General features: G+C 44.3%; 1 protein-coding gene across 5 annotated transcripts in view; it reads right to left on the reverse strand.

The window, feature by feature from the left end:
• Nucleotides 1-395: 395 nt before the first annotated feature.
• Nucleotides 396-21917, reverse strand: part of RNF130 (ring finger protein 130) — a 187501-nt gene continuing 165979 nt past the window's right edge. For all 5 annotated transcript variants that reach the window (XM_073995023.1, XM_073995022.1, XM_045394649.3 and 2 more), the window contains 2 exons: nucleotides 2102-2189; nucleotides 396-1998 (listed from right to left, as the gene is read on the reverse strand). In XM_073995023.1, coding sequence (XP_073851124.1) covers nucleotides 1920-1998; nucleotides 2102-2189 — 167 coding nt within the window. In that variant the 3' untranslated portion in view covers nucleotides 396-1919. The remainder of the gene's footprint in view (nucleotides 1999-2101; nucleotides 2190-21917) is intronic.

Raw genomic sequence — 21917 nt, forward strand, 5'->3', positions numbered from 1 at the left:
GTAGACTCATCCTGTCTCTGAGAGCCCAATGGGGAAACCTGTTTTTTTGAACGATGCTATATTGAAGCTGCTCATTGAAAATATTTTTTTTTTTTTTTTTTTTTTTTTTTTTTTGAGACGGAGTCTCGCTCTGTTGCCCAGGCTGGAGTGCAGTGGCCAGATCTCAGCTCACTGCAAGCTCCACCCCCGGGTTCACGCCATTCTCCTGGCTCAGCCTCCCGAGTAGCTGGGACTACAGGCGCCCGCCACCTCGCCCGGCTAGTTTTTTGTATTTTTTAGTAGAGACGGGGTTTCACCGTGTTAGCCAGGATGGTCTCGATCTCCTGACCTCGTGATCCGCCTGTCTCGGCCTCCCAAAGTGCTGGGATTACAGGCTTGAGCCACCGCGCCCGGCCTGAAAATATTTTTATAGTACAAAGACTGTCGTAAAGAAAAAAAAAAAACAACCCAAAGCCCTTGGTAAAAGATAAAACACAAAAGCCGCCAAGACCTTTAAAATCTGCACCATTCTAGTCTCGAACGAGCGAAAATGAAATGCCACTGCTCGCTCTCTGACAACGCTCCTGAAGGCTGTCCCCATCCGGGGCTCTGCAGGTTTCTTTCAGGCACACCTGTGTCTGAGGCATGTTACTGACACGTCACGAGAAAAGACACTTTGGGAGAAGCTGCACGTGGAAAAATGGCAAGTGTCCACTTCAAATTCATGTTCCACAGTCAGTGAGAACAGGGCGGGGGATTCACGCATCTGCTTGGTTTGCCATCAGATCTGACCCTAGGGATGTGCAGACTGAGGTTCCTCTTCTCACAGCCGGGCTCTGTGCGCCTCCCGCCCCCACGCAGCTCATACCAGTGAGGACAGGCAGACTCAACTCAGGTGTGTCCTTCTGCAAAGAGGGTGTGCAGATTCGTTTTACAAATTTGCCCATGGTGGTTCTGGACTGGGATTACTCGCAAGATGCAATTTTCTCATCATGTTAATTCGATGTCATCCCAGGTGTGTGGGAAGATCCTGCATGTCCCTGATGCCTGGGATGCTGGCCTGGGATGCGGGCTGCTGCACCCTGTCCAGTAAGCCCGGCAGCTGGCGCTCCTGTGCCTTTTCATGCTATGCTGGGACTGGTGGAGGGGACTGGGCTGCACAGTGGACACTGAAGGTGGGAGCTTATCTGGCACCTGCAGCAAGAAGGGGGTTTGGTCTTCCCAATGAGACATTCCAGATCATTCTGTTTTTCACAACTGCTGGCCACCCCCCCTGAAATCACTGTGCCCAGAGACACTGCTGGGCTGGGCTCCTGGGTGCCACCTCCCTATACACACACTCCCTATACTCAGGGGTGGCCGAGTAGAAATGTCCACAGGCTGCAGGATGGAAGGGCCTTCAGTGTTTTTGTGCTGACATAAACACTTGTCACTTTACGTCATGCTCGACATGGAGGCTGGAAAATGGCAATGCAGATGGCTGCCTGGCCCCGCACACAGACCCGGCCCCACGGCCTGCGTCTCCCATAGCCCTGCCCTGGCAGGAAGTGGGTGGTCAGTCTCAGAGGAGATACAAAGGCAAGGCCTTCTCTCAACCCCCTTTAGAAGAGGCCCTTCAGCAGGAAGTAGAATAAGCGAGAGGGGAGCATCCAGAGCCAGTCAGGGAGCAGCACCTGCACTCCACACGGGTAGGAAGCTTCTCCCACAGGGAGGTACGCGTTGTAAGCAGGGACCACAAAAGGATGTTAAAAACCCCAGCTTCCCTGGCACAGAACAGCATGTGAGTGTTCAGAGATGCGTCTCCAATGCAACGTTAATCCTGGGCCCAGCCTCTTCTCTGCAAACAGCCAGGCTTGCTGGGCGCCCACCTTCAATGATCAGCTTGGGCGGGTTTTCAATACCACAAGGCTCACCTGGGCAATACTACTGTCCTCAATGCCTCACCTTGGGGAACTTTGCAAATTAACCCTGAACCCCAACCTGTGCTTGGAAAGTGCTGCCATTCTTCCAAAACGGATGCTGACAGGAGAATACAAAATAAGAAAGGTGATCAGAAATCAAATCACAAAAGCAGCGACCCCAAGAGCCCCTGTTTAAAATTCAGGTTTTGTTCTCATCATACATGTCCAAAGAAGGTTCGATTGTGGAGAATTCGCTTTCATACACCAGACTCCGAGGGGACAAGGAGTTTCGATGAAAAAAGTGACCACCTGGAAAAGGAAGAAGAGAAAGAGACTTAATAGGTCACCAGGCCTATGTTTCTCACACGGCTTGGAGGAAACAATGCAGGTTATCTTTGAAGCATGACGTTTTTCTTAACTATCCTTCATGTGGGGCTCTCATTAGAGAAATACAAAGAGTGCGGGCATCCTTCAATTCAAGCTTTAAGCATCTAAGTTCCAATCTTCGGATCCCCAAGAGACTAACTACTGGAGCTGCGCAAAGCAAAAGCTGCCTGGTGCTCTTAAAAGGTTCCACTTAGAAATGTGAAGACTTTTTCCTGGGCACACTATCTTATGGAGGACTGCCCCCAGCCCTCTCATCTGAGCACCTGTTCCGGTTTGGACCTGGGGATGGGCACGGAGCCCCCTCACAGCTGGACAGACTTGAGGTGTGACTTGGAGGCTCTGATTTTATATATATATATATATATATTGAGACGGAGTTTTGTTCTTGTTGCCCAGGCTGGAGCGCAGTAGTGTGATCTCGGCTCACTGCAACCTAATATGCCTATGTTGATCCTTCTGAATTTTTTCAGTCTTAGATTTTATCTACTGAATTCCCACTGTGGAAGATGAGGATTTTCTTCTAACCGCCCCCCTGCTCCACCATTGCACATATTTTCCATTGCCCCAATATAATTATATTTTGATTTTAAAATTCCATATTTATGTTATTTGACTATTTGTGCTACTCAAAGCTAAGCCATGCTTACATTTCCTTTTCTATAAAACTGTTTTTAAGCTTTACTGGGGTATAACTGACATATAATGAAAAGCACATGTTTAAAGGACATAATTTGGTGAGCTCTGACAGCTGTATACGCCAGTGACACTGACACCAGAATCAAGATAACGAACATATCCACCACCCCAAAGTTTCCTGGTGCCTCTCAATCCCTTCCCCGTCTTTCTACCCTACTCCGGTTGCCAGGGAAACATAGATTAGTTTGCATCTTTCTAGAATTTTATGTAAGTGGAATCATATAGTATAAATTGGCTCTTACAAATAAAGTTGCTACGAACATCTGTGCACACACATTGTGTGAACATATGCTTTCATGTCTCCTAGACCTGTAAATACTCAGAAGTGAAATGACTGTAAAAAAATGAACTTTTTCAGAAGCTGCCAGGCTGTTCTAAGGTGGTCCTGGCCAGGTGTGGTGGCTCACACCTGTAATCCCAGCACTTTGGGAGGCCGAGGTGGGTGGATCATTTGAGGTCAGAAGTTCGAGACCAGCTTAACCTACATAGTGAAACCTTGTCTCTACTAAGATACAAAAATTAGCCAAGCATGGTGGCAGGCACTTGTAGTCCTAGTTACTTGGAAGGCTGAGCCAGGAGAATCCCTTGAACCCAGGAGGTAGAGGTTGCAGTGAGCCAAGATCACGCCACATGACTGTAATCCCGGCACTTTGGAGGCTGAGGCAGGCGGATCACGAGATCAGGAGTTCAAGACCAGCCTGGCCAACATGGTGAAACCCCGTCTCTACTAAAAATACAAAAAATTAGCCGGGCAAGGTGGCAGGCACCTGTAATCCAGCTACTCGGGAGGCTGAGGCAGGAGAATGGCGTAAACCTGGGAGGCGGAGCTTGCAGTGAGTTGAGATCCGGCCACTGCACTCCAGCCTGGGCGACAGAGCAAGACTCCGTCTCAAAAAAAAAAAAAATTTTCTTTAAAAAATTTTTTTTGAGACAGAGTCTTGCTCTGTCACCCGGGCTGGAGTGCAATGGTGCCGTCTTGGCTCACTGCAACCTCCGCCTCCTGGGTTCAAGAGATTCTTGTGCCTCAGCCTCCTAAGTAACTGAGATTATAGGCATGGGCCACAATGCCCAGCTAATTTTTGTATTTTTAATAGAGATGGGGTTTCACCACATTGGCCAGGCTGGTCTCGAACTCCTGAGCTCAAGCGATCTGCGTCAGCCTCCCAAAGTGTTGAGATCATAGGCACAAATCACCATGCCCAGCTGGGGCTGTCTTCATATTATCAAGTACAAGGGTTTAAAAACAATTCTAGGCCGGGCACGGTGGCTCATGCCTGTAATCCCAGCACTTTGGGAGGCTGAGTCAGATAGCTTGAGCTCAGGAGCTCAAGACTAGCCTAGGCAATGCGGCGAAACCCCATCTCTACTAAAAATACAAAAAGTAGCCAGGTGTGGTGGTGAGCACCTGTAGCCCCAGCTACTTGGGAGGCAGAGGTGGGAAGATCGCTTGAGTCTGGGAAGCAGAGGCTGCAGTGAGCCGAGACTGCACTACTGCCCTCCAGCCTGTGCTTCAGAGCGAGACCCTGTCTCAAAAAAAAAAAAAAAAAAAATGCTCGATACAAGTCTTGCCAGACATACACATTTTGCAAATATTTCCTCCTAGTCTATGGCTTGCCTTTCCATTTTTTTTTTTTTTTTTTTTTTTTTTTTTTTGAGACGGAGTCTCACGCTGTTGCCCAGGCTGGAGTGCAGTGGCGCGATCTCGGCTCACTGCAAGCTCCGCCTCCCGGGTTCCCGCCATTCTCCTGCCTCAGCCTCCTGAGTAGCTGGGACTACAGGCGCCCGCCACCGCGCCCGGCTAATTTTTTGTATTTTTAGTAGAGACGGGGTTTCACTGTAGTCTCGATCTCCTGACCTTGTGATCCGCCCGCCTCGGCCTCCCAAAGTGCTGGGATTACAGGCTTGAGCCACCGCGCCCGGCCACCTTTCCATTTTTATAACAGTATCTTTTGAAGATTAAAAGTTTCAAATGTTGGTAAGATCAAATTTGTTCATTTTTTCCTGTTACAGTTTGTGCTTTTTGTGTCAGATTTAAGAATCCCAAGGTCACTAAGATTTTCTCCTACATGTTCATCTAGAAGCTTTACAGTTTTAGTTCTTACACTTAGATGGTCCACTTCAAGTAAATCTTTGAAAATGGTAGAAAATAAGAGTTGGCGTTCATTTTATGTATTTATTTATTTTGCATATGGATATTCAATTGTTCAGTTGTCGATTGTTTAAAAGATTATCCTTTCCCCCACTGAACTGTCTTGGCACCTTTACGGAAAATCTATTGATTGTAAATGTGTGGGTCTATTTCTGGGCACTATTCTGTTCCAGCAATCCATTTGTCTGTCTTTGCGCTGTTAAATTGCTAAACTGCTTCCTTACATATTTGAAGTTCAGCCTAAAGGTTTCTCCATACACAGTGAACTGTCACCTAACTGGACGTGTGACAGACGGTAACCGACTCCTGTACCAAGGGGGGTCCCAGCGGCTGAGTTTCAGCCAATCACAGGCGGCCAACAGTGCAAACCGAGTTCAGTGAGGCAAAGGCCTATCTTCACCCATCCAGCTGTTTCTGTACCTCACCTCCCTTTTTCTGTCCATAAATCTGACCACGGTGCAGCCCTAGAGTTGCTCTGAACCTATTTCGGTCCTGGGGGCTGCCCAATTCTTCAATCACTCTTGCTCAATTAAACTCTGTTAAATTTAGTTTCTCTAAAGTTTTTCTTTTAACAACAGTAACACCATATTGTCTTGATTACTGTAGCTTTACAAGGCTTGAAATTAGGATTAGAAATACTGGAACTTGATGCGCATGGAGGTTTGCGCCTATAATCTCAGCAGATTACTCAACAGACGAGTATTAAATGAAAGCATTTCAGTGCTAGTTCATGAGCGGCACGGCAATCTCTGTTTTCTTAACTTTTCTATGTTAAAAGTCTTCTGCATTTAAAAAACTGGCATGAAGTCGGGCTTGAAGGTCATTATCTGCAATCCCAGCTACTAGGGAGGCTGAGGTGGGAGGATCGCTTGAGCCCGGGAGTTCAAGTCCAGCCTGGGCAACACAGTGAGACCCCATCCCTAAACAATTTTTTTTTAAATAAATAAAAATTAAATACAGGCTGGTTATAGTGGCTCATGCCTGTAATCCCAGCACTTTGGGAGGCCGAGGTGGGTGGATCACCTGAGGTCAGTAGTTCGAGACCAGCTTGGCCAACATGGTGAAACCCCATCTCTACTAAAAATATAAAAATTAGCCAGGCGTGGTGGTGGGTGCCTCTAATCCCAGCTACACAGGAGGCTGAGGCAGGAGAATTACTTAAACCTGGGAGGTAGAGGTTTCAGTGAGCTGAGATCAAGCCACTGCACTCCAGCCTGGGTGACAGAGTGAGACTATCTAAAAAAAAAGAAAAAGAAAAAGAAAATCAAATATAAATAAATAAAAATTTAAAAATGGGATCAAAGATGCTTGTTATCTATACACAGTAGCCCTCTAAGAGCAAGGTCCCACATAAAATATGAGCTATTTCATTTCTGACAAAGGATCCTCAGTCCCCAGAAGTATCAGCACGATCCAACAGTGCTAAGGGAGGAAGATGAAAAACAGAGCTGATGACGGGGGTTTCCTGCTCTTCAGGATGAATTAAAGCTATCTGTGACATTGTGAAATGTGTATTTGGTTTTTATCCGGGCTTCCTGGCCCACAACTCCTAGAATCCTTGGAATCGCCACACTGGTGTCTTTCTTATGCTAAAGAGGTGGGTGAAGGCGGGCAGCCCCCAGGTAGCTCCAGGATGGGGCTGGTCACCAGAAAGACCAAGGCAGGACTAGAGGCCTGGGACTTCCAGCCTCACCCCCCAGCCTCCAGGGAGGGGAGAGGGGCTGAAGGTTACATTGATCACCCATGGCCAGCAGTTTAATCAGTCATGCCCATGTAATGAAGCCTCCATAAAAACCCAAAAGACTGGGTTTGGGATACTTAGGGGATAGCTAAACACGCAGAGGTGCCAGTAGGGGAGGGCACTGAACTCCAAGCTGCTTCTCACATGCCTTGCCCTACGCATCTGTCAACCAAAAAGTGAAATAACAGGCATCGGAACCAGAGAACCATGGCTGGGTTTCTTCTTTCTATCTATCTATCTATCTATCTATCTATCTATCTATCTATCTATCTATCTATCTATCTATCTATCTATCTATCTATCTTTTTGAGGTGCTTTCACTCTGTTGCCCAAGCTGGAGTGTGCAGTGGTGCGATCCTAACTCACTGCAGCTTCAACCTCCTGGGCTCAAGCAATTCTCCTGCCTCAGCCTTCCCAGAAATTGGGACTACAGGTACATACCACCAAGTCTGGCTAATTTTTAAATTTTTCTTTTGTAGAGCCAGGGTCTTGTTAGGTTGACCAGGCTGGTGTCAAAGCCCTGGCCTTAAGACATCCTCCCACCTTGTCCTCCTAAAGTGCTGGGATTACCTATGTGAGTCACTACACATGGCTGGATTTATTCTGAGCCAAGTTTGAAGACTTAGGCCCAGGAACACAGACTCCACATAGATGGAGAATGTGCCTCAAAGGAGGCTGCATGAGGCACAGCAGATACACATTTTCCAACGGGGGATGCACGTGGCATGGAAAGGGGGAGCAGAGGACGTGAGGCAGGGAAGCAGCTTTCCATTCTTGTGGTTCTGATTGGTGCTCAGTGACGCTACCCATACCATAAGGTAAACGTGCACTTGCGTGGGGTGGGAGAAAGGCTCGGCAACTTACGGTCTGGTAGGGGTTGGCCAATTCCATCCTGTCTTTGTTCTACCTCTGATAAATGGGTTTACAACTAGTGCCTGTCAGTGAACTACGTAAACTCCTCATACAGGCAAGAGGTCAGCTTTATTTATAGGCCTAGGATTTATTATTCATGTGCCTGACTACAGCCATCGGGGCCACTGTTAAAATTCTCTTTTTAATTTTCCTTTTTCTGACACATCTCTTCATCTCTATCCTTTGCAATGTGCTTCATAATAAATCTCAGGCCGGGTGCAGTGGTTCACGCCTGTAATCCCAGCACTTTGGGAGGCCAAGGCAGGCGGATGGCCTGAGGTCAGGAGTTTGAGACCAGTCTGGCCAACATGGTGAAATCCCGTCTCTATTAAAAATACAAAAAAATTAGCCGGGTGTGGTGGCAGGTGCCTGTAATTCCAGCTACTTGGGAGGCTGAGGCGGGGGAATTACTTGAACCACGGAGGTGGAGGTTGCAGTGAGCCGAGATCGCGTCATTGCACTCCAGCCTGGGCGACAGAGCGAGATTCCATCTCAAAAAAAATCAAATAAATAAATAAATAAAAATCTCAGAGTTGTGTGAGCTGCTGTAGCAAATTAATCAGACCTGAGGAGGGGTGGTGGGCCCCCTGACTCATAGCCAGTTGGTCAGAAGCATGGGTAGAACACTTGGCTTGCCCTGGGCACTGGAAGTGGGGCAGTCTTGGGGACTGAGCCCTCACTCTGGGGGACCGGATGCCACTTCCAGGTAGACAGCGTTGGAGCGGAATTGAGGGGCACCCAGTTGGCATCTGCTGCAGAACTGCTTTGCTTACTTTGCATGTGGGCCCCCTGGCCCCACTCGACACTGCCCCCACCACTGACTTTTGGTCACGGAAGTCTTCTGTGTTGATTGTTACGGGGTGAGAACAGAGCAAAAACAGTTTCCTTTTTCTAGTCACCGTCACAAGTAGAAATGACCTAATCTTTTTTGTTAGGGTAGTGATCAGCTGATACCAAATCTTTGGCAATAAGAAAATGGGTCAGAACTTAAGTCAGTAATCTACACCGGTTAACCAGTTTTCTTGAGAAAAATACAATGCAAAGAGAGGAACACACAAGCAGCTGAATTTCAGAGAACGGTACGATTCTGGCTTTGCCAAGGAAGCACACATATTTTTTGACATCTGGAAATACACTGGATGTGTACTGGTCAACTAATTATTATCTTTGTTATTGCTACATAATGTTATTAAGTAAACTCTTGAGGTATAACCTACATACAGATATGTGCACAAATCATAAGTATCCAGTTCAATGAATTTCCACAAAGAGAATACACCCATGAAATAATCACTGGATCAAGAATAGAATACCACCAGCACCCCACAAGTCCCTCCAGTGACCACCCAATCACTATGCCTTCTCTCCCCCACCAAAGGAAACCATAACCCAGACTTCTCGCACATAGTTTAGCTTTGTCTTTTTTTTTTTTTTTTTTTTTTTTGAGATGGAGTCTTGCTCTGTGGCCCAGGCTGGAGTGCTGTGGCACAATCTCGGCTCACTGCAAGCTCCGCCTCCCGGGTTCAAGCTATTCTCCCGCCTCAGCCTCCCAAGTAGCTGGGACTACAGGCTCCTGCCACCACGCCGGGCTAATTTTTTTTTGTATTTTTAGTAGAGATGGGGTTTCACCGTGTTAACCAGGATGGTTTCCATCTCCTGACCTTGTGATCCACCCACCTCGGCCTCCGAAAGTGCTGGGATTACAAGCATGAGTCACCGCGCCCTGCCTAGCTTTGTCTATTTTTAATTTTATATAAATGGAAACAGGGAATATATTCTTTTGTGTCTAGATTCTGTCAGACACACAAGTGTCTGACATTTATGTTGCAACATCCATCCGCCTCATGGAATATACCAACAGTTCCTTCATTTTCACCACTGCATCATGTTCCACTGTCTGACCACCACACAATTTACTTGTCTCATCTTTATGGACAGGCATTTGCATTGTCTCCTCTGGGGGCTCTCTGAATCCTGCTGTTAGGAACACTCATTTCTGTATCTTTTGTACACATGGACATGCAGTTCCCTGGGATGAGGCCTAGGAGTGGAACTGCCGGGTCTCAGGGCGTGCACATTTTCAGTGTCAGCAGACACTGATGGTGTTCCAAAGCAGCTGTGTCCACTTTGACTCCCACCAGTAAATGAGAATTCCAGTGGCTCTCTTTCTGTGCCAATAAAGGATATTTTCTGTTTTTTTTTTTCATTTTAGCATTCCAGCAGGTGTATAAATGGCATTTCACTATGTTTTAATGTATATTCGCCCAATGACCAAAAAGGATGAACACTTTTCATACATTTGCAGGCTGGTTGTATATCTGGTTTGCTCTGAAATGTCTCTATTTCTTTGGCTCATTTTCCCATCAGGTTGTCAGTCTTCTTCTCCTTTATTGTGACTATGAGTCCTCTGTGAGTTAAAAGCACTGCAGGTATCTTCTTGCAAAACTGTATTTTGATGAGCAAAATTTCTTAATTTTAGTGTGGAACAAATTATCTAACTTGTATTTTATGGTTAGGGCTTTTCGAGTCCAGTAGGAAGTCTCTGCCTATCCAAAGGTTTTGAAGACATTTTATCTTATTTTTTAGAAGCTTCATGGTTTTAACTTTTACATTTAGGTCTATCATACATTTCAAGTCAATTTTTCAGTATAGTGTGAAGTAGGAATTAAGATTCATTTCTTTCTTTATAAATATTCAGTGGAGCCAGCACCATCTTGAAAAGACCATTCTTACCCCACTGCTAGTGCAATGCCACTTCCATCATGAGCCAAGTGTCTGTACATGCATGGCTGCTTCAGAACTCTATTTTGTTCCGCTATCTGTCCATCCTTGCATCAATACCTTACTGTTTTAATTACTGTGGCTTTATCAAAAGTCTTGATTTCCAGTTTCTAAGTCCTTTTGCTTTACTGTTCTTCAAAATGTTCTTGTTATTCTTAGCTCTTTACATTTCCACATAAATTCTAGGATCAGGCTGGGCATGGAGGCTCACACCTGTAGTCTCAACACTTTAGGAGGCGAAGGCAGGAGGATTGCTTGAGCCCAGGAGTTTGAAACCAACCTGGGCAACATGGCAAAATCCCATCTCTACAAAAAATACAAAAATTAGCTGGGCATGGTGGAGCATGCCTGTAGTCCCAGCTATTCAGGAGGCTGAGGTGGGAGGATCACCTGAGCCTGGGAGGTCACGGCCGCAGTGAGCCATGATTGTGCCACTGCACTCCAGCCTGGGTGACAGAGTGAGACCCCTGTCTCAAAAAAAAAAAAAAATCTAGGATCAATTGGTCAGGTTTCAATACACACCCACCCACACCTACCCACTGGGATCTGACTGAAATCAGAGTAAGTCTGTAAGTCACTGTGGAGACAGCTAACACCTTCATAGTATCGTGTCACTCATTCCATCAACCTGTTATATTCATTTAGGCCATCTGTAATTTCTGTCAACAACACAAAATCGTTCTCTGTATAAAAGCCTTGCATATCTTCTCTTAGATACGTTTCTCAGTATGATGTTTCTTTGATGCTTTTGTAAATGTTACGTTATTGAAAATTTCATTTTATTTGTTTATCTTTTATTTATTTATTTTTGAGATGGAGTTTTGCTCTTATTGCCCAGGCTAGAGTGCAATGGCATGATCTCAGCTCACTGCAACCTCCGCCTCCTGGATTCAAGCGATTCTCCTGCCTTGGCCTCCTGAGTAGCTGGGATTACAGGCATCTGCCACCACACCCGGCTATTTTTTGTATTTTTAATAGAGACAGGGTTACACCATGTTGGTCAGGCTGATCTTGAACTCCTGACTTCGTGATCTGCCCACCTCGGCCTCCCAAAGTGCTGGAATTACAGGCGTGAGCCACTGCACCTGGCCAAAAATTTCATTTTAAATTGCTTATTGTTAGTCTATAGAAATATAATTGAGCCTGTTAAATTTACTTATTCATTTTAAGAACTGATTTGTAGAATATATTGAATTTTCCACATATAATCATTTTCTCTGTGAAGAGTGACAGTTTCATTCTTCCTTTCTAATCCTTACACATTTTATTTCTTTTTCTTGCCATATGGTAATATTAGGCTAACACTGCCAATATAATGTTGAAAGAGAGAGTGACAGCGGATAACCTTATTTACAATCTTTGGGAAAAAGTTTTTAATATTTCACTGTTAAGTATAAAGTTTGCTGTAGTTTTGAAAATATCCATTATTGGCCAGGCGTGGTGGCTCACACCTATAAGCCCAGCACTTTGGGAAGCCAAGGCGGGTGGATCACAAGGTCAAGAGATCGAGACCATCCTGGCTAACATGGTGAAACCCCATCTCTACTAAAAATACAAAAATTAGCCAGGCGTGGTGGTGCATGCCTGTAATCTCAGCTACTCAGGAGGCTGAGGCCGGAGAATCACTTGAACCTGGGAAGCAGAGGTTGCAGTGAGCCGGGATTACGCCACTGCACTCTAGCCTGAAATGGAGTGAGACTCCGTCTCAAGAAAGAAAAGAAAAGAAAAGATCCATTATTAGATTAAGGAAGTACTCTGTTTTTCCTAGTTTGCTGAAAGTTATTTTCTTTTAAAATCAAGAATGGAGGCTGGGCATGGTGGCTCATGCCTGTAATCCCAGCACTTTGGGAGGCCAAGATGGGTGGATCACTTAAGGCCAGGAGTTCAATACCAGCCTGGCCAACATAACAAAACCCTGTCTCTTCTAAAATTACAAAAAAAATTAGCTGGGCATGATGGTGCATGACTGTAGTTTCAGCTACTGGGGAGGCTGAGGCACGAGAACCCGGGAGGCAGAGGTTGCAGTGAGCCAAGATTGCACCACTGCACTCCAGCCTGGGCCACAGACCAAACCTCTGTCTCAAAAAAAAAAAAAAAAAAAAAAAAAAAAAATCAAGAATAGGTGTTGAATTTTATCAAACCCTTTTTTTGTACCTATTAAGATAAAAACATGGCAACCCCACGACTGACTGCCACTTTGATGATGTCCACGCAAAGCTGGATTCCCGTGACAGTGTTTCCCACCGGAAGTCCTGCACATCTGAACTGGGACTGTAACACTGACGGCGCCACAGTGTGGGGTGCCAGAAAGTGTCAAAATCAATCACAGAAAGTCCATTTTGTTTACCTATTGTATCAAAGGGGAGTCTAGGGACAATGGTAGTGTTTGTTCTTAATTAGCTGTGAAAACATGTTGCAGTTCTGCACATTTTCTGTGTTCTTTTTTTTTTTTTTCCTTTGAGATGGAGTCTCGCTCTGTTGCCCAGGCTGGCGTGCAGTGGCGAGATCGCGGCTCGCTGCAAGCTCTGCCTCCCAGGTTCACCCACCATTCTCCTGCCTCAGCTTCCCGAGTAGCTGGGACTACAGGTGCCCACCACCACGCCCGGCTAATTTTTGTATTTTTAGTAGATATGGTTTTCACTGTGTTAGCCAGGATGGTCTCCATCTCCTGACCTTGTGATCTGCCCGCCTTGGTCTCCCAAAGTGCTGGGATTACAGGCATGAGCCACCATGCCTGGCCTTCTGTGTTCTTTTGTGTGTGTGTGTTTCAAGTGTAACTTTTTTTTTTTCTTTTTGGCTGGAAGTAACAGATTTTAATGAGTCACTGTTTAAACAGGCCAGGCCAGGCGCAGTGGCTCATGCCTGTAATCCCAGCACTTTGGGAGGCCGAGGTGGGTGGATCATTTGAGGTCAGGAGTTTGGGACCAGCCTGGCCAAAATGGTGAAACCTCATCTCTACTAAAATACAAAAAACGAGCTGGGCGTGGTGGTGTGCGCCCGTAATCCCAATCCCAGCTACTTGGGAGGCTGAGGCAGGAGAATTGCTTGAACCTGGGAGGCGGAGGTTGCAGTGAGCTATTGTGCCACTGCACTCCAGCCTGGGCGACAGAGCCAGACTCTGTCTTCAAACAAATAAACAACAAAAAAACTACAGTACAAAGACTTTGTAAATGGGATTCAGGCCCCCAGCACCCTCGTGACTGTAGAATACCTTCAACACTCAGCTGTCCCAACCAGTGCCAACCGTGAACTTCCCACCATATCCCAGATCTGCTATTCCCCAAACCACTTCCCAGTTTCCTTTCAGTCATCTTTCTGAGGGAGCCAAGACAATAGGGGCCTGCCGTGTAGTAAATTTCTTTATTTATTTTCAGCCTTTAAAATGTAATTTCTGTCTCTTGCAATAAATTTGTTTCCTTTCCTTTGTTTCACTTTATTTAAATTTTCAGGTATTTAGCTCCCCTTTTATACCATTAAAAAAATTTAAAGTTACCTGATATAGGGTGTTGCTTCAGAAGCAAAGAGCAAACTTTTACTGTTGCACCAATTCTAATTGTAATTTTAAGTTCCATGTGTCTAATCATTGTCTCTTCATTTTAAGACTTTTAATACAAAAGTCTTTTTTTTGAGATGGAGTCTTGTTCTGTCGCCTAGGCTGGAGTGCAGTGACGCAATCTCAGCTCACTGAAACCTCCGCCTCCCAGGTTCAAGCGATTCTCCTCCCTCGGCCTCCCAAGTAGCTGGGACTACAGACATGCGCCACCACGCCCCGCTAATTTTTCTGTATTTTTAGTAGAGACGGGGTTTCACCATGTTGGTCAGGCTGGTCTCAAACTCCTGACCTCAAATGATCCGCCCGCCTCAGCCTTCCAAAGTGCTGGGATTACAAGTGTGAGCCACCACGCCCGGCCTTAGCTAATATTTTCCTAAAACATTTACATCTGTTTGGGAGGCCGAGATGGATGGATCACCTGAGGTCAGGAGTTCCAGACCAGCCTGGCCAACATGGTGAAATCCTGTCTCTACTAAAAATACAAAAATTAGCCAGGTGTGGTGGCGGGCGCCTGTAATCCCAGCTACTCAGGAGGCTGAGGCAGGAGAATCACTTGAACCTGGGAGGCGAAGATTGCAGTGAGCTGAGATTGTGCCACTGCACTCCAGCCTGGGCGACAGAGCGAGACTTATCTCGAAAACACACAAAAAATTTACATCTGTATTCACAAAAGAAATTAACCTGTGATTTTCTTTCTTGTAATGCCTTTGTAATGATTTGGTATCAAATCATTTGGTATCAAATCAAATTAACAGGTTTCTGCTGGTCAAGCAAGAAGGACCCAAATAACCATTATCAGGAATGAAAAAAAGACATCACTGCAAAGCCTACAGACATTAAAAATAATCATAAGGTACAAAGAAATAGAGTGTAGAGGAGCGATTACTGGCGGTTCGTTAATGGGCACAGAGTTTCAGATTTACAAGATGTACAGAAGGACATGGGAAGTTTTCCTCTTTTTCTAGTCTCAGGACAAATTTGTGGAAGACTGGTGCTACTTTTTCCCTTAAAAATTATACAGAATTCACCAATGAAATCATCTAGGCCTAGAGTTTTTCTTTGAGGAAATATTTTAAACTATGGATTCAATTTATTACCTAGATGTAGGAGAATTTAGGTTTCCTATTTCTTCCTGTATCAATTTTGGTACTTTGTAATTTTCAAAATCGTCATTTTCAGAATTTACTAACAATGTTCTCATAACCCCATTTGTGTGTGCATGTGTGTGGTAAAAAGCATATAAAATTTGCCATCTCAACCATTTCTAATTATTTATTTTAGTTTTTGTCCATTGAAGCATTTTACTTTTTAATTTAATTTAAATTTAATATATTTTTTTTTTTTGAGACATGATCTCCTCTGTTGCCCAGGCTGGAGTACAGTGGTGCAATCACGGCTCACTGCAGTCTTGACTTCCTGGGCTCAGGTGATTCTCCCGCCTCAGCCTCCAGAGTAGCTGAGACCACAGGCATGCTCCACCATGCCGGGCTAATTTTTTCTATTTTTTGTAGAGACGGAGTTTCACCATGTTGCCCAGGCTGGTCTCGAACTCTTAGGCTCAAGCGATTCACCTAAGAGGCATTTTAAGTATGTATTACATCGCTAGATAAAGAATCCCAGAATTTTCCCATCTGTGTGTTTTTTTGTCTTGCTTCTTCATGGTCCATGTTGCCAGCTGAGGTTGTTAGTAAAATGAATCCAAACTGTCAGAATGGGAGCAGATTGTTCTGCCATTTTTTCCTAGATCTTTGAGCTGCACATCAAAGTTGGGGCTGATTACTGACCACTTGTTTAACCTGCCCGTGAAGTTCACAACAATGTTCCCAGTTCTGTGATTATCAGGTTTCAGATTTGCCAACGGAATCATGCTTCATCCTCACCGTTAGAAACCGAATGATGACGCCGCAGCACGGCCGAGTAAGAGCCTGGTGTTGGCTTCTCCTGCAGGCACTGCGGACACGCTTGAGAGCATCGGCCTCCACATTTGCGCACAGCAGCGTGGCGGCGTGGAAAGATGGTGGAAACAGCTCAATCATTTTAAAGTATACGGTTCATCAGTGGTAAATATATTCACATAATTCTGAAACAAATCTCCAGAACTTTTTCATCTTGCAAGTCTGAAACTCTACACCCATTAAATAACCCCCTGGTAATCGCTCCTCTACACTCTATGTCTTTGTACCTTGTGATTATTTTTAATGTCTGTAGGCTTTGCAGTGAAGTCGCTCTCATTCGTGATAACGGTCATTTGGGTCTTTCTTGACCAGCAGAAACCTGTTAATTTTATTAGTTGTTTTAAAGGAACAACTTTTTGTTTGGTTGATTTTTTTCTTTCGTTTCCTTTTTTTTTATTTTTTATTTTTTGAGACGGGGTCTGACTCTGTTGCCCAGGCTGGAGTGCAGTGGCGAGACCTTCACAGCTCACTGCGAACTTACGGGTTCGAGTGATCCTGCTGCCTCAGCCTCCCAAGTAGCCGGCCTACAGCTGCCCGCCACGACATCCGGCCACATCCGGCTACTTTATTTTTATTCTTGTAGAGATTTTTCGTGCTATGTTGCCCAAGCCGGTCTCAAGCTCCTGGCTTAATGTGATCCTCAGCCTCCCAGGTCATGTAATTCCAGGATTACAGGCATGAGCCGCCATGCTCGGCTTGGTTGATTTTTTTTCTATTGTATATTTGTTTTTCCACTGAATTTATGTAAGATCTTTATTTCCTTCCTTTGATTTAGTTTGTTGTTGTTTAAGAGAAATGCTTAGAAGTTTTCACTAGGCTTTCTAGATTTAAGGTCGCAGATTTCTCTCTAACATGGCTTTAGCTGCATTACATAAGTTTTGATATGTCACACTTCTATGAGCATTCAAATGAAACATTTAAAAATAATTTCCACTGCGATTTCTTCTTTGATTCATGAGTTTTTCTTTTGGAAGTATATTGTTTAATTCTAAACTTTTGGGGATCATTCTAATTATCTTTTTGTTATTGATTTATAACTTAATTCCGCTGGTCAGAAAAAATACTCTGTACAGATTTCAATCCTTACATATTCGTTGAAATTTATCATCCAGCCTACAGTCTATCTTAGTAAATAATCTATGTGCACTTGAAAAAAATATATACCCTGTAGTTGAGGAGGGCTATATATGTTAATTACATCTTGTCTGTTAATTATATGTTAATTACATCTTGTCTGTTAACTGTGATGTTCAAATCTTCTAGATCCCTGGGGACCATCTGTCTGATGCTCTATCATTTTACTTTCATTTTATTTTCTATCATCTTACTTTCAACATTTCTGTTTCTTTTCATTAAAGATATGTCAACACATGTGTGTGTGTGTATAAATTTTAAATCTATCTTTGAGTATTTAATTATTCATTTCTACTCATTACTAACGTGTTGGGACTTAAATCCATAATTACATGACCTATTTTCTGTTTGTCCCACTGGTCCTCTACTCCTCTCCTGCAAGTTTTTTCCTCTTCTTTTGGATGACTTTTTGTTATTACAGTTTTCTCTCTATTAGTGTATTATATATTACTTTACAATGCTTTTAGTGGCCATGCTAGCCTAGAGATCATTTTACTATTTTTTTAGTTGTTACCCCGGATTATGACATGTATCCCTGATTTGTTAAAATCTAATATAAATGAGTGCTTTTACTCATTCCTGGACAATGCAAGTATGTTAGAGCAGTTTTACCTCGTTTATCCCTCCCACCTTTTGTGCAACTGATGTCAAGTGATCTCCACACGAGATGAGTGTTAGTGTCTCACACATCGAGCATCACTTAGGTTTCCCACTTGTGTTTCCTTTCCGCTCTTTATTCTTGCTGCATCTCTGTGTTTCCATCTGGAATCCTCTTCCTTCTGCCTGAAGAACTAGCTCTTAGTATTTCTGTTTGCTGGAAAATGTCTTATTTCATCTTTTTTTCTCTTATTTTATTTTGAGACTGGGTCTCGCTCGGTCACCCAGGCTGGAGTACAGAGGCACGATCACGGCTCACTGCAGCCTTGACCTCCTGGGCTCAAGCTATCTGAGGCCTCAGCCTCTGAGCAGCTGGGACTACAGGTGTGTGCTACCACACCCAGATAATTTTAAAAAATTTTTTGTAGAGATGTGGTCTTGCTATGTTGCCTGGCTGGTCTTGAACTCCTGAGCTCAAGTGATCCTCCCGCCTCAGACTCCCAAACTGCTGGGACCCATGCTGGGCTAATATTTTCTATTTTAATTTTTTGTAGAGATGGGGTCTCACCATGTTGCCCAGGCTTGTCTTGAACTCCTGAGCTGAAGTGATCCTCTCTCTTAGCCTCCCAAAGTGCTGGGATTACAGGTGTGAGCCACCACACCTAGCCAACTTTATTTTCAACCTAGTCAACTTTATTTTCAATGGCTTTCCCCACTAGACGTTTAGGTTGGCAGATATTTTTCCTCCCAATACTTTACTATTTTCTGGTTTCTGTCAAGATACCAATTGTCAGCCTTTCATTGCTACTTTAAAGTAAAGCATCTCTTTATTGAAAAAGGAAAAACAAAGCTGGAAGATTCAAACTTCCCAATTCTAAGACTACCATAAAATTATAGTAAACAAGACAGCATGGTACTGCCATCAACATAGACATACAGATTAATGGAGTAAAATTGAGAGTCCAGAAATAAACTCATACATCTATGGCCAAGGGTTCCAAGACCACTCAATGGGGGAAAGAACAGTCTCTTCAAGAAATTGTATTGAGAAAACCAGATATCCACATGCAAAAAAATGGAGTTTGACCCCTACTTCACACCATACAAAAATATTAACTCAAAATGGATCAAATACCTAAACGTGAGTTCTAAAATTATAAAACTGATGGAAGTTTTTGCGACCACCAATTAGTCAATGGTTTCTTAGTTTTGACACCTAAAGCATAAGCAACCAAAGAAAAAAACAGACAAATTGGATATCATCACAATGAAAGACTTGTGCTTTGAAAGATGCTATCGGCCGGGCGCGGTGGCTCAAGCCTGTAATCCTAGCACTTTGGGAGGCCGAGACGGGCGGATCACGAGGTCAGGAGATCGAGACCATCCTGGCTAACACGGTGAAACCCCGTCTCTACTAAAAATACAAGAAAATTAGCCGGGCGAGGTGGCAGGCGCCTGTAGTCCCAGCTACTCGGGAGGCTGAGGCAGGAGAATGGCGTGAACCCGGGGGGGCGGAGCTTGCAGTGAGCCGAGATCGCGCCACTGCACTCCAGCCTGGGGCACAGAGCAAGACTCCGTCTCAAAAAAAAAAAAAAAAAAAAAAAAAGAAAGATGCTATCAAGAAAATGAATAGACAACTTGTAGAATGGAGAAAACATTTGTAGATCACATATCTGATAAGGGCCTAGTATCTGGAATGTATAAAGAAACTCTTACAACTCAACAGCAAAAAGACAACCTGATTAAAAAATGGGCAAAGGACTTAAATTACATTTCTCCAAAGAAGATATATGAGTGGCTGACTTGACGCACGTAAAAAGATGCTCAGCTTCACTAGTCATTAGGGAAACGCAAATCAAAACCATGATGAGATGCCATTCACACTCCTTAGAAATGGCTATAATTTTAAACAAGGAGGGAGATAACAAGTGTTGGCGAGGAGGGAGAGAAATCAGAACCCTTGTACATTGTTGGCAGGAATGTAAAATGTTTTGGCCATTGTGGAAAAGTGTTTGGCAGTTCCTCAAAAAGTTAAAATAGAATTCTATGACCCAGCAATTCCACTGCCAGATATGTAACCCAAATAACTTAAAACAAGGATGCAAACAGATTCTTGCAAACCAACGTTCATGGCAGTATTGTTCATAATGATTAAAAGGTGGAAACAGCCCAAATGTCCATCAGTGGATGAGGAGATGAACAAATTGTGGTGTAGACATACAATGCACTATTATTCAGTCACACAAAAAATGAAGTGTTGATATATTCTTTCAATGAATCTGTGTGTGTGTGTGTGTGTGTGTGTGTGTGTGAGAGAGAGAGAGAGAGAGAGAGAAAGAGAGACAGAGAGGGTCTCACTCTGTCACCTAGGCTGGAGTGCAGTGGCCTGATCATGGCTCCATAACCCCTGACTCCTGGGCTCAAGTGATCCTCCCACCTCAGCCTCCCGAGTAGCTGGGACTACAGATATGCGGCACCACACCTGGCTAATTTTTGTATTTTTTGTAGAGTTGGGGTTTCGTCACATTGCCCAGGTTGGTCTTGAACTCCTGTGCTCAAGCAATCCACCCTCCTTGGTCTCTCAAAGTACTGGGATCACACGCACGAGTCACCACCGCACCCGGCCCTTTCAATGAATCTTGAAAACGTTATGGTAAGTGAAAGAGGCCAAACACAAAAGGTCACATATTTTGCATGATTCAATTTATGTGAAGTACCAGAATAGGTATATCGTGGGGACAGAACACGGACTGGTAGTTGTCAGGGGCTGGAGGGATGCAGAATGGGGAGCAACTGCTTACTGAGTAGGGGGTTTCTTTTTGGGGTGATGAAAAGCTGTGGAGCTAGAAAGGGTAGTGGTTACACACCATTGTGAACATGCGAGGGTGGTGGTTACACACCACCGTGAACATGCGAGGGTGGTGGTTACACACCACCGTGAACATGCGAGGGTGGTGGTTACACACCACCGTGAACATGCGAGGGTGGTGGTTACACACCACCGTGAACATGCGAGGGTGGTGGTTACACACCACCGTGAACATGCGAGGGTGGTGGTTACACACCACCGTGAACATGCGAGGGTGGTGGTTACACACCATTGTGAACATGCGAGGGTGGTGGTTACACACCATTGTGAATATGTGAGGGTGGTGGTTACACACCATTGTGAACGTGCGAGGGTGGTGGTTACACACCATTGTGAACATGTGAGGGTGGTGGTTACACACCATTGTGAACATGCGAGGGTGGTGGTTACACACCATTGTGAACGTGCAAGGGTGGTGGTTACACACCATTGTGAATATGTGAGGGTGGTGGTTACACACCATTGTGAATATGTTAAATGTCACTGAATTGTTCACTTCTTCATTTATTTTCACCAAACACATTCTCATTTCTCTTCTGTTTTTAGGCAAATGACACAGACCTAGTTTACCAGCTTTACACTTTAAAACCTAAGCTTAACATTATATATTTAAATAATTGTAAAAATTAAGTTGCCAGCATTCATGCACAATTAGAAAACATCCTTTATATTAAACCAGAAGTGTATTATCATTATTACATTAATATCTTTCACTACTAAATACTGAAAAAATTGAAATTATTTCTGTAGAAGACTCACCCTGGCAATATTAACTTCACAGCAGGCTGACACTGTGTGGCTCACATTTCAGACAAAATGGAAAAGCAGAGTCGTGCTGGTGTTAGGGCACAATCTTGTCCTGCCACTAAAGAGTCAAGGATCAAAAGTGCATACACAGGCCAGGCGCGGCAGCTCACGTCTATAATCCCAACACTTTGGGAGGCTGAGGTGGCCAGATCACCTGAGGTCAGGAGTTCAAGACCAGCCTGGCCAACATGGTGAGATCCCCGTCTCTACTAAAAATACAAAAATTAGCCGAGCATGGTTAGTCCCAGCTGCTTGGGAGGTAGAAGCAGGAGAATCGCTTGAACTCAGGAGGCAGAGGTTGCAGTGAGCTGAAATCGCGCCACTGCACTCCAGCCTGGGATACAGAGCAAGACTCTGTCTCAAAAATAAATAAATAAATAAATAAATGAATAAAAGTGCATATAGAGATTTATAACAACTTTAAAGACAGAAAAAAATGGTCCTATTATGTGGTCC

This window comes from Macaca fascicularis, chromosome 6, assembly GCF_037993035.2.
Source record: "Macaca fascicularis isolate 582-1 chromosome 6, T2T-MFA8v1.1".
Classification (NCBI taxonomy): domain Eukaryota; kingdom Metazoa; phylum Chordata; class Mammalia; order Primates; family Cercopithecidae; genus Macaca; species Macaca fascicularis.